Source organism: Mastacembelus armatus, chromosome 22 (genome assembly GCF_900324485.2).
Source record: "Mastacembelus armatus chromosome 22, fMasArm1.2, whole genome shotgun sequence".
NCBI classification, from domain to species: domain Eukaryota; kingdom Metazoa; phylum Chordata; class Actinopteri; order Synbranchiformes; family Mastacembelidae; genus Mastacembelus; species Mastacembelus armatus.
In genome coordinates this window covers 21,066,461-21,079,893 of record NC_046654.1, presented here as the reverse complement: position 1 = coordinate 21,079,893, position 13,433 = coordinate 21,066,461, and the positions used below count along the sequence as shown (strand labels likewise).

At 42.1% G+C, this 13,433-nt stretch overlaps 1 protein-coding gene across 1 annotated transcript in view; it reads right to left on the bottom strand.

Moving 5' to 3' along the window:
• The window catches only part of clmna (calmin a), a 64,540-nt gene extending 51,474 nt beyond the window's left edge, over nucleotides 1-13,066 (bottom strand). The window contains exon 1 of the mRNA XM_026304131.1: nucleotides 12,771-13,066. Coding sequence (XP_026159916.1) covers nucleotides 12,771-12,855 — 85 coding nt within the window. The 5' untranslated portion in view covers nucleotides 12,856-13,066. The remainder of the gene's footprint in view (nucleotides 1-12,770) is intronic.
• Nucleotides 13,067-13,433: the final 367 nt, after the last annotated feature.

The following is a 13,433-nucleotide window of genomic DNA, read 5'->3' as shown; positions in this document are numbered from 1 at the left end:
TGTGTTTTCAGTTGAAGTGAAGATCTGTCATAAGACAGTGTTTCTTGGAACCAAAAAAAATAAATAAATTAAAAAAAAAATCAGGCAACACCACTGATCTCACTTCTCCTCCTCCGCAGAAACCAGATGCTTATTCATCATGTGGCCTGCCAACCCACACTTCAACACACCTACAGTGATGACCAGTTTGTATCCCACTCTGTAGTTTCAGTTTGTAACTGAGTACAGTTATAAAATCGCAAAACAATGTCTGAATGTTTTCCAGAACACACAACAGATTTGCAGAAAGTTGTTGGATGTGTTTACACTACCTGGATATCTACTGGCTTCTATTCATTTCAGCACTGAGCATGGAAAATCCACTTGGAGAGACAAAATAGTTTGATACAAAATATGCAGAGCACAATATAGGAATGTCATTACTCTTGCAGGTATTTCAATGAACTTTAAAATTTGGCATGATGAGACTGACAGTAAATCATTCTAATGGGAATATAACAATCAATCAAACAATCAGGGGAAACTGTTCATTCAAATCTACAAATATGAATGTGGCAGGGGAACAGAAATGCACAGTGAGATGGAGGCATGGATCAGGTGTCTTAACCAAGATGACAGGTCTTCACATCCCCTGTGCCAAGACATTTGGACAGATGTCCATAGCCATCATTAGCATTCGTCCTCTGGGTACCACGAGTGCCTGAACAAAATTCCAAGGCAATCCACCCAATAGTGTTGTGAACTAGCAAACTGATTGTACTAGTGTAGCTAATCAGAACAAAATTAGCTGTTGTAGGACCCGACAGCCAAGGCCCCCCCAGAGGATGAAAGCACAAGGCTGCATGTCCATGAAGCAACCACATGCACATCCCTAGGCTGAGAGACAGGATGCCACAGAGGGATACCCCACAGCTGGGGTCCGAGACCCCCAGAAGACCGGACAGGCAGACCCCAACCCATCCAGGGACCCACCACCCAAACGCAAGCAGACACTGCATATGCTCCTAGTGTGGGGCCAAGCCCCAACAGAGACAATTAAAATGAAAAGGTTTGAGAACAAAGATCTCCTTACGGAACTGGTTGACATGGTAGTCCTGTCCTTTGAGCTCCCTGCCTCTGCTTTTCACCCTGCATTGCATTGGCAACGAGAAGTCTTGGTCGCTGGTCATCCAACTTCTTTCCACCCAGGTGATGCACCTGGTGGAATGTTATGGTTTTCATGGTGTCTTCTGGTAGCTTCAAAAGCTTTACACTAAAGGGTGTAATAAGCTAGCTAATTAAATTAACCCATGGCACTCTATTGTTTTCATGTTCTCAAAACTTTGTGATGAAACAAAGGCTGACAGAACTTCTAAAAGATTTTAGTCTGTCTGTACAAACTGTCATGGAGTGAGTTTTGATTTCCTATTTGGACTTTTATTTTGGTTTCTCATTTCCTGTAGCGCCTATGTTAGTAGTTAGGTAGTTTTACGTTTCATTATTGGGATTAGTTTCACCTGTGTTAGATTAGTTTTTTGTTCGTAGTGTATAAGTACCCCATCAGTTCCTTTGTTCCTCGCTGGAGGATTAACATTGTCACTTCATGTACCGGGACACAGAGTTATTTAGTTATTATTGCCTGCCTGCCCCCGAGTGGCAGAGTTAATGTTACCTGCCTGTCTGCCGAGTGGCAGAGTTAATGTTACCTGCCTGTCTGCCGAGTGGCAGAGTTATGATCGCCTGTCTGCTCGCCGAGTGGCAAAGTTTGATTTTTGTTTGCCTGAGTCTGGTGAGTCAAGAGTCCAGGCCTCTAAAGATTGTTGTCCTGCACTTGAGTTCTTGCTTCATTATCGTTCACCCACCTCACCTCATCATAACACAAACATAAAACCAGAGAAAAGCTACAGCTTCTTTGTCTAAGCAAATTAATCTAGCAATCAAAGTCTGAAACTGCAAAAGTGTGCAGGCCTTATTTGTGTAATTCTACTATAGCTTTGTAGTATCAGATTCTGCTACAGTAGCTGTTCTGTGCAATCAGACCAGAAGGGTCAGCCTTCTTTTCAACATGCATCAGTGAGCTTTGGGCACCCATGACCCTACTGCCGGTTCACTGGTTGTGCTTCCTTGGACCTACTGACCACTACATATTGGGAACACCCCACACCTGCTGTTTTGGAGAGGCTCTGACCCTTTCAGCTTCCCCATTTTTCCTGTTTACATTTAACATATTAACTTTAAGAACAGACTGTTCCCATGCTGCCTCACATATCCCACCCCACTGACATGTGCCACTGTAACAACTTCCCTTGCCACTGCTTTTAATGTTAGGGTTGATCAGTGTATTTCTAAGTAATGATATAATAATTTAAAACACCAATCATAATTTTTAATAATATTATTTATTATTCCATTCTACTTTTTAAATACTGTGTTCATCTATACTTAACTGGGGTCGACGCACGCGCCGGCGTGTTTTGACGCATCTTTTTCTGATAAGGCCAAAACAAACTTAAATTACTCCGTCAATTCTGATCGTACAGATAAAAGAAGTATATCATTCAAATCTGTAAGGGGTCTAGTTTTAGTGGTATACCATCATAATAACAACAAAACGTTGTGCTTTTTTTAAATAAAGAAAGCCGACAGGGTGCGCTCTCGGACTTTTCTGCCATTTCTCTTCACAGACGCGTAAATAAAACAACCAGAATCTCAGCAAATACTTGGCTCATAAAAATAAGAGTTATATGGCTAGAAAGCTTGAAATGTTTTCTTTTAAGTGAAACAATTCAAGTCGAAAACAAATCATCACTTTTTATTTAATCCGTATGAACGTAAGGAGAAGTCCGTTTTTTCCTCTCTCACCTCATTACAGGTAATGCGGTCCCGCCTTGTACTCTGTTCACTGTTCACATGTAAATAATCTCAGGTGAACCAGGTAAATATGTGCACGCCCCCGAGAAATGACACAAAATATCAAACTTCATCATAGAATTTACTCACTTTTTCACCGCGTTTGGATGATGGCGCGTCACGCACGTGATGAAGCACTTCTTATATTCCACACAGAGACAAATAGTTTAGCTTGTCCTCAGAGTAAAAACACTGATTTTAACTCAAATGAGGATCGTTTGGCTCCTCATTGTTTTGTATTGTGCTGCACTAATCCGTCCCATCAACATTGACTGAAAGGCTCATTATGCGCGTCTTTGTCTGGTCGTTCAGTACGTCTTTTGTCTTCTCAGGTAAATCACATGACTATTCATCCTCAGACACACCCTCTTGCATATGGCCTTTCTGGACAAAAAGTGTCTTAGAAAATTTAAATCAGTGTATTGTTTACTGTGAATGTGTGAAAAAGATGACATTCACAGCACTCTGAAGTAAACACTTTAGCCTACAACATGCTGGTCTCCAAAGTCTTGTGAACCAATGTTCTGTTTGTGTTTTATGGTCTTATTTCAGTGAGTAAAAAATAATAATAGTAATAAACACTTTTTTCTCAAAAACATAATCATGTATAAACTTGCTGCTCATGTTGTAGCCAATTTTGTGCTGATTACAGTGTTATTAGACTTTAGACATTAATATGTTTAAAAGACACTGGAAAAAAAGCACAAATGTCAGGACATGTCAAAATTTGTCCAGGCCCCAAAAACCCCCTCAGACCCCAAAGGGTTAAGCGTTACATCTATGAATTAAATGCAGGTTGTGAAGTTTATAAAGATACAGTTACCACAGGTAATGATTTCACAGATACTGTAAGGTTTCCTGCAGTGTTGTATAAGAGAGGCACCATCATCACATATGCTTTTGTTTAATTTATGTTTTGAATTGATATTTTATAATAAACTCTCATCTGATAACCGATTTGATTATTAAACTAAAATCAGAATCTCAATTCTATAACAAGTAAATGCACAAGCTTCCAAGAAGTCAGCCTTACAGGACAGAGTGAGAGGTGAGATGAAGAGGTACTTGGTACAATTCAAGAGTGGCACATCCAGTCCAGCATGAACAGCACTTCTGCTTGCAAACAGTAAAGAGTCAACAGAGCACAGAAGGAGAAGTGTCTTTGCTTTGCTTTTTGACATGCCAGACTTTTTTCTGGTCCTCACTTTTTTTAGACTCCTGTTTGAAGATCAAAACCTGGTTTTAGGGTTAGGCATTTAATTGTGACGGTTAGGTTTGGGGTCTAGGGAATGCATTATGTCTATGAGTGTCCTCCCAACAATAGAAGTACAAGTATGTCTGTGTGTGTGTGTGTGTGTGTGTGTGTGTGTGTGTGTGTGTGTGTGTGTGTGTGTGTGTGTGTGTGTCAAAGAGCTCTGTGCAATGTGTGATGTGGGAATGTTCAGCTCAGGGTTTCTGTTGCTGTTATGCAGAGGAACTGCTTTCACCCTCTTCTCATCATGTGTTGTTACGTAACAGCCTCCAGGCCATTGTTTTAAAGCATTGCTCTTTTATCTTTCACACAGACAATCACTGCCACTCGTCAGACAGCTCAGGCTCATCTCTGAGTGTTGCTGAGAAGACAGACAAAAGTGATGAACTTCTGAATTTCTCATGGGTTTAAGTTCACAGGAAAAAATTCTGTTTATTACCAAGAAGGAAACAGTGGTCATGCCAACATGACTACTGTACTGAAAATCTGCAGCCTAGCCATTAGTCCACATACTCCAGCAGAAACAGGACAGGTTTGGGGTTGTTGTAGAATTATCTGTACATTCTGAGAAAAGTGATAAACAGTCAGAATACTTTCTGAAGCTGCTGTATGTGCTTGTAGCTCATGTATTTGTACAATCTCACATAAATCATCTGGCTGTAAACTGACACACAATGTAAAAACCGTATAATGTTATGCTGGTTCACATTCATATCAGTCACACAAGTTGAGTCTGATGTCTTTCAGGTATGTCTGACATCATCTCATGTTTCTAATATTTCCAAGTTAATGTCTATTTAAAGAGCATTTTCTCCTTTTGATTTTATCCAGGGAAATTAGCTACAAAGGTTTAGAGTTGTGGTCATACTGTCTCCCAACAAGAGTGATGTTGATGTTGATGTTACACCAACTCCAGGTTAACGTAGCTAACTTACATGTTATGTGTTACTGTGGAGGTTTTACAAGATGTCAAGGGGTGACTTGAATGTTTGCTTGACCCTTTGATGGTATGTGCTTCTGTCTCTTTTATTGGTTTAGTGTTTTAGGCTAGATGTTTGTAAATAACTGCCAACAACTTGGTTAGTGCTGGTAGAGGTCTGGAGATAGAGGACACCTGAACAAACACGTAGGGTCGCCTCGGTCGCCTCAGATGAGTCCACCCCTGATGACAAAGTGTATATAAACCTGGTGTTGTAACACAGGACGTCCTCTCCGTGCCAGTGATTAAACCTGAGATGATTCATCACACTTGTGGTTGTTTCTGAGAATTAGCAACTCTCAAACTTTCCACAACATTACTCACCTACCCAGTTTTCAACTGTCTATCTTTTCCTGTCATTTTGCTTGTTAAAACTGTTTTCTTGTTAAACTTTATTCATCCCTGAGGGGAAATTAAGATAGTTCCGTAGTTAACTAGAAAGTCAGTAGTGAGAGGTCATTCATCATCTACCATTGGCTAAGGTGTTGGCAGTGGGGATGAAGGATCTCCTGTATTGTTCAGTCCTGCAGCACAGTGAGGTGAGTCGTCCACTGCAGCTGCTTCTCTGCTCCATCAGGATGTTGTGAAGGGGATTCTCAATGTATTCCAGTAGAGGTAGTTTTTATGACTCCAGTCACTAAAGGTGTACTCCTCTTCCTGTCCATTCCTGATACACGCAACAATCACAGTATCATCAGGATGCTTCTGAATGTGGCAACACTCAGAATTGTATGTAATTTCTGCTGTGTACAGGGTACAAGAGTGGAGCCAAAACAGTTCCCTGTGCTGCTCAAAACTCTACAAGAGATGCAGTTTCCCAGCCTGTTGAACTGTGGCCTTTCTGTCTGGTAATCTATGATCCAGGAAACAAAGGAGGGGTTCATCCACTGTGGACTCGGCATGAAGATCCTTTGTTACCTTGGACATACACCATCTGAGCCAGCTGTCTTCCCACGGCACAGTCTTTGTAGATGTAGCCTCACCCCTGTTACTGTGACAGATGGTGGAGCATGCCCAGGTGAGGGAGGGGTAGTAGCTGCAGTGGTGCAGATGCACACAGGTCAAGGACAAGGAGGAGTAGGAGATGGGTGAGACTGAATAAGAGAGAGGGAGTATGGCTGCAGAGACTGGGGCATTTGCAGCAGTGTGAAACCTGTTGAGAACTTGTTGAGTTCATTGGCTCTGTCCACATCACCCACAGGTCCCTGGTTGTTCTTTTTTTGTGGCCAGAGAAGTTGTTAATTTCCCTCCACACCTTTGATGTTGATGTGCTGTAGATGTTTCTCTATTTTGTTTCCATAGTCCCTCTTAGCCTGCTTTAATCCCCTCTTCAGCTCATGTTGGACATGTTTGAGACTTTCTTGTCTCCATCTTTAAATGCCTCCTTTTTCTGGTTAGGGATTGCCTGGATGTCACTTGTGATCCAGGGTTTGTTATTAGGGAAATAGCACACAGACTTTGTAGGTATAATAGTGTCTCTAACAGCCTGTCTATCAATGTCTGTCAGTAAAAGGTTGTTCCCTTCTGCTCCCAGCAATGTTCCAATCTGTGCATTCAAAGCAGTCCCTTGGAAACTAGGGGTGGAACGGTACATGTATTCGTCCCGAACCATCATGGTACAGGCGTCATGGTCTGGTTCATGTACTCTGACGACGAATACAGTCAGTCACAGGCACCCAGAAGGGGGCACGTGTGATAATGCAATGGTAACTGTCACAACAGGAAAAAGCAGAAGAAGAGATCTGCTACACACCAATCCAAAACAAGAATGGCAAGTTCAGACAGCACTCAAGTGCTCAAAGACCCACCTGCTTGTTTTAAATTTGTAGTGTGGGACAATTTCAGGTTTCCTGTGAAGCACAGCAGTAAAGGAGAGCGAGTTGTAGATAGAATGATGACGGTGTGTCGGCGTTGTAAGTAAGCTGTACGGTACGTGAGTGGAAATAAGACCAATATGCTAACACATATTAGACGACATGATCCAGATGTGCCAGTCACCAGAGTTAATTAGAAAGTTTTATTTTTGATTATTCTGTTTATTCTGTACTTTCATATTACTTATTATTGGTGGTTGCAGGTTGCTTCAGTACACAGAGTCTGCAGTAAGACCAGATTGTCATCTGACCTGCAGAGTTGTGGTAAGACAGTAGAGGTATAGGCCTCCTTGATGTTTGCATACAGCAGATCAAGTGTTTTACCTTTTCTGGTAGGACAGTTGACAAACCAGTCAGTTGTGAGGCGAGAGTCACATGATTAAAATCTCCTGATATTATAATGAGGCCTCAGAATGTTTGTATCCTGTCTCATGGATGACTTCACATGGAAAGTTAGGATCGATATGGAAGAACCAGAAGACAGGTTTAAGACAGGATTAATTAATTAAAGATTTACTCTTAAGGTGACCTGTCCAGGGTGTACCCCTGCCTTCCACCCGAGAGAGAGCTGGGATAGGCTCCAGCAGATCCCCGTGACCCTGGTTCAGGACAAAGCGGGTATAGAAGATGGATGGATGGATGGATGGATTTACTCTTAAAGTATTTATTGTTGTCCTGATAACCCAAGGACCAGTTACCTGCGGATGCAATGGCATCAGACAGCATGAGGTGTCTGGTTTGATCATGAACAGACTCTGCTGAGTTAACACATCTGCTCTAACCAAGAGACTCCTTTGTAATGGACAGACTCCCCCACTGGTCACAACCAGCAATATATACTTTTAAACCATTCCTTATCTCCTTTACCAGCTAAACACGTGTTCACACATGTTTTGCCCTGAGAATGTACGTGATGATATATTAATTGTTCCTGTTATATTTCTGCTTCAACACTTTCAAGGTATCTAAAACCTATGTTTGAAACTTGGTGGGTGGAAAAATAGAAAATAGTAATCCTGCTATAGAAAGCATCCCTAAGATTAATCAGTCTTAAAAGTCAGATTGACTCTTCTCCAAGCATAAGAGTAACCGTTTACTCAGACCAGTGAAACTGAACCACTGCAGTTGGGTGACTGTGAACCAGAGCCAGCAAGGATTGAGCACCTTCCCAGACCAACCAGATCACCCCAACCATGATGGCTGACCAATCAGATGAATTCCCCACCCAGCACGGCAGTGAACAAAAGCCAATTCAAAATTATCAGATTCAACCACAGACATTCCCAGAGATTCACAGAAAAGCAGGGAATCAGGGGAGATTTCCTCCCTGGGGAGCACGAGGAACTCACCAACCAAAGAGTCAGGCACACACTCTTATCACACTCGATAATAGATCTTTAAAATTCATATGACTGGCATCATTTATGTTCATTTCACACAGTAAACTCATCATTAAATCAGAGAACTCCCACTCATATTAAAGACTGATATTAGTCATGTACTAACTGACTGGCTGTTCCATCATCAAGGGATCTGGTGTCCTGAAATTATGAAAACTGTTTATTCATAAACCAGACATTGTGAACATTATCATGTTCGCTACACAACTTAGACCTCTTATTATACATTTTATAATGGGATGTTTACAGTTCTCAGGCCAACTGAGACTAGTGCATGACACTGAGCACCCTGAGCAGACAGACCTGTTTCATCTGATGTCTGTCCACGCTGACTCTAAAACACAGGCATGAGACCCATGTCACCCTTAACCTCCACGTTCTTTAGGCTTCATGTCTGTATTTAATCTGATGCATTTAGTGAATTTCAAGTATAAGTATAGCCTATATAAGGCAGACAGTTTTTTAGCTGCTGTGTGTCAAGCTGACGGTGAAAACAGCACACACGTACACATACACATACACCACTGCTCGGATGGCTGATGCGATCAGACTGAGTGTGGATTAAAACTTTCTGTTTTCACATAAACTCTGGACGATATCATGAGAATTACAGCCAGAGATAGTCTGTAGTTGTAGCGGGAGACAAGGGATGGACTGAAACATTGAAATCTGACTCCACCTGGGCTACTCTAATTGCAAACAATATTGGTAGATGATGCTTGAGGTACTGTATAAATTCTCCTCCACCTCTAAAAGTCTGATCCTAGAATTGATCCTGACTTTTAGTCAAATGTGAATACTCAGGAAACAAACTCAACAGAAACAGTATCAGTCGACTTGTAACTTTTAATGGAGCAGGTGCCGCTTGTATAGTTTTTGTTTGTTCCGCCATTTTCTCACATAGCTCACACACCTAAACATAAAAGCCTAAACATTTTTGCAGCACATGTGCTACAAGCAAACATGCATGTAAAACGTGTCTGATTGGCACAGCAGCTAAATTATTATAGTAGCATGCGTTGTATGGATAAACTCATATATTATTAATTCTTTCTGTACTTAGTAGTTTCTCTCTCTCTGCATGAGAGACAGAGCAATGCACACACTGTAGCCGTGCCCTGTTTACGTTTTACACACATGGCTTCAGCTAATGATGGCAGGGGAAAAAGCTCTAAATGATCTTGCACCGTCCTATATCTCGGAACTGTTACAAGTCTGTCCCCTCACAATCATTGAGGTCTAATGACAAGTTGCTACTTTTAGCACCAAAAGCTAGGTTCAAGAGCCGCGGAGACGGATCATTTTTTGCGGCAGCCCCAGACTCTGGAACAAATTGCCTCCTCAGGTCAAACTAGCTCCTGACCTACCTGTTTTTAAATCTTGGTTGAAAACTCATTTATACTCCTTAGCTTTTAAATCAACATTTTAATCATGTGTATATTGCATTGTTTTATGTTGTTTTTGTTGTACAGCAGTTTGGCTAAACCTATTTGTTTTAAATGTGCTATATAAATAAAGTTACAAGTTACAGTGAATTGATTAACAAACCTCTCCACTGTCATCAGAACTGATTTCATCATCTAAATTCATCATTTCTGCATTATTTTTTATGGACAAGCTGAAGAGACCATCTCCAGTCTGAGTTCATCCACCTGCTGCCTTGATGTTTTACCCACTGGAAATCAGTACTAAGCAGTTTGTTACCACAACTCACTCATTTAGTTAATGACTCATTACAGTCTGGAACATTTCCAAGGGCCTTAAAACTGCTGTCGTCAAGCCTCTCCTCTCTTTAGGCCCCATCACAGCACTGAGACTGCACTCATCAAGGTGATAAATGACATTCGTCAACACCAACGCTAGCAGAGTCTCTGTCTGAGTACTGTTGGATCTGAGTGCTGCGTTTGACACAGTAGACCATGTGATCCTGGTACAAAGGTTAGAGGACTGGATAGGCATCTCTGGCACTGCCCTTAAATGGTTGAAGTCCTTTCTTGAAGACAGGAAGTACTTTGGCAACTGTGTCGCAGACCAAATGGCCTTGACATGTGGGGTCCCCCTTTTGTTCAATCTTTACATGTTTCCTTTAGGCCAGTTACAAGGCAGCAACAATATGGCCTACCATAACTATGCAGATAATACTCAAATTTACATATCACTCACATCAGGTAAATGTGGACCAGACAATTCACTGTCTCACTGTGTTGATGCAAAACAACTTTCTTCAAATAAACATTGACAAGACTGAAATAATCATCTTTGGGCCACAGAAACAAAGAGAAAGTGTCAGCAGTCACCTCGAGTCTCTTTCTCTAAAATCTAAAAATCAGATTAGAGTTTTCAAACACTGCACAAGGGTTAAGAGCTGCACAAAACAAACATGGTTGATTTGAAATCACAAACAGTTGATTGTGAAAAATGCCATGTAATACTGTTCTTACATTAAAAGGATGATTGGTTTCTATGGATGGGTGTCAGACTTATCATGCCCTTGGATCAGCAAGCCTAATATTCAATACCATTTTTATGCTGTTACACTAGTCTTCTAGTCCTTGCTGCCAGCACAAAATGTGAGCTGATACCTTCAAAGCATGAAGAGATTATTGTGGCCTGTTACCGGCTTTGCAAAGAACTAGACTAGAGTAAAACTTTGTTTCTCACCACACGCATTAAATCAATTGCTTCCATTTTCAACAGCAATTGTTAGGCTCCTCCTTTAATCTCTGTGAAGACGTGGATGGCAAAATAGTCAAGACTTACGTATTAGATATTCCCACATGGTTTACTGGTTCACTATAGTTCAAACAGCAGGAGAGAGGGCAGGCCTAACCATCCCTTAGTTATGCTGCTATAGGCCTAGACTGCCTGAAGACACTCCATCGGTGCACTGAGCTTCTCTCTCCTCTCCCTCTCTCCTTCCATCCCCCTCTCTCTCTCTCTCTCTCTGCTCCTCATTCTATCTTTCTCTCCTCTTCTCCTGTCCCTTCCACTCTGCTTTCTCTCAACTCTGACCAGTCTCCCAGTCCATAATGCTGAAAAACACCCTCACAGCAACATAACAAAATTGTAAAAAGTGAAGAGGGTCTGAATACTTTCTGAATGCACTGTATGCCACAATTGAATATCACTAACTTTGTGCTCTCTCTCTCTCTCTCTGTACCTTCTGCAGGTGTTCCTGGTCCTGGAGCTGTATACACTGCACTGATGTGCAGTTACTGGGCCCACCAACCTCACCTCAACTGGTCGAGGCTGATGGCCATCCAAACTGAGCATGTTTCAGCTGGAGGTTTTATTGTGATTTGGTGCTATACAAATAAATTTAACTGATTTCATGAAAAAAAAAAAAATCAAGTGATGTAATTTCCTCTTTGTGGTTAATGTAGGCGTCTTTGGCTATTTGGTGTGTGACTAAGAGGCACCATTCCAAAAATTCAATGGCTACATCTGAAAATAGCTCACTGATCTCATCAACATAAACAGTGACCTTACGGTCCTGATGTAAATCCATTCATTTTGGATTTTTTAAACTTACCCTTACTGACATGCAGCAAGAAATTCTCTGGAGGAGAGGCAGTGAACAATTCTACACCCACTGGAGCAGAAAATAGAGCAGACTGAAATGCAGCCACAGGGTAAGGACTGTTAGTAACAAACCCATCGCTGATTATCACCAACTAGCTCACAAATTCGTGTTCACATGCTCACACAACTGCTTGTGACTGGAGGCAACAAGTTCACCCAATCTATAAGAACTTTTTAGAGGAATTCTGGGATCTGTAGGACTACTGTTTGAGACAAAAGGAGATATTAGAAGAAAACGGAAATGGAACTGAAAGTGAACAATTGACTTAATGAATGATACAGCAGGTAATTTCTCCTTTAGCACCATCACAAGGTACTTTTTAAAGATGGATTTCCTTTTGGGAATAACCTGGTGCACAACCATGTCACATACCACAATTTCCCTCTCAATTACTCAGAAAAACAGTAACACTTCACTTCGGATGGGAACGAATGACTGAATGTCTTTAATAATGCAATAAACTAGTAATTGGTAGTCAACACTGCTGATCATTCATTTTCAATCCACTAAGTAGCTAATTCAAAACGACCGAGCTGTAGCTGTGCTTCGACATCCATTAGAGCAACACGGGTGGACCTGTGTGGGGCACGGTGTGAAAGTTTGCCACTATGGGGTGCTGTGCAGGCTGAGAGGCAACCAAACGCTACCTAAACTTGCCAAAATCCGAAGTGATTCTGAAAGTGGTTTGCAGCAGACACGCAGTTTGCACAGGTCGTGTATGCGTGACCAGGCCACGGTAAACTCCCACGGCTCACAGTGTTGTTAAACAGCAGTATTATCAGTATGCTCCTACCTTGCAGGTTCTGCACTCGGATGTCGCTGATCTGTCCGATAAATTCCTCCCGTTCGAACCAGTCCTCCCACTCATGTCCAGCCATTTGGAGCTGCGCAGAGTGCTGCAAGAATCCTAGGCAGGAGCACTTTAAAAAGCTCCCCTGGCTGAAGGAGGGGAAACTGCTACTGCAGCGGGGGTAGGCGGGAGGTCTATTGTCCGTCTGGCCGATCAGGAGACATGTAAGCCGCGGACTCAGACGGAGAACGGGAGTTTCACTCAGTGTCCGGACGTTGCTGGTGTTTTCAGCCCGGGGAGATGAGTGGAGAGCAAGCGAGGCGGGAGCTGCAGCACCTGGTTGGTATTTCCGAGGTGGGATTCGAGCTGCTCTAGTGCCCGCCCACCTCATCCCAGCTCTCTCTCTCTTTCTCACTCACACACAGACACACACGCACACACACACAAAACACCCGCAATCCGTAAGGAAGAAGTGGTGCACAGCCAGTCAAAAACAAAATTTCATTTATTTTCCACAAGCAATAATGTTGATTCCATTCCTGGAGCTGTGGAGAGTGCTGCAGGTATCCTGCACAGAACACTTTCAAAAGCTCCCCTGGCTGAAGGAGGTAAAGCTGCTACTGCAGCACGGGTATGCGGGACGTCTGTTGTATTTTCTAAAGCAAA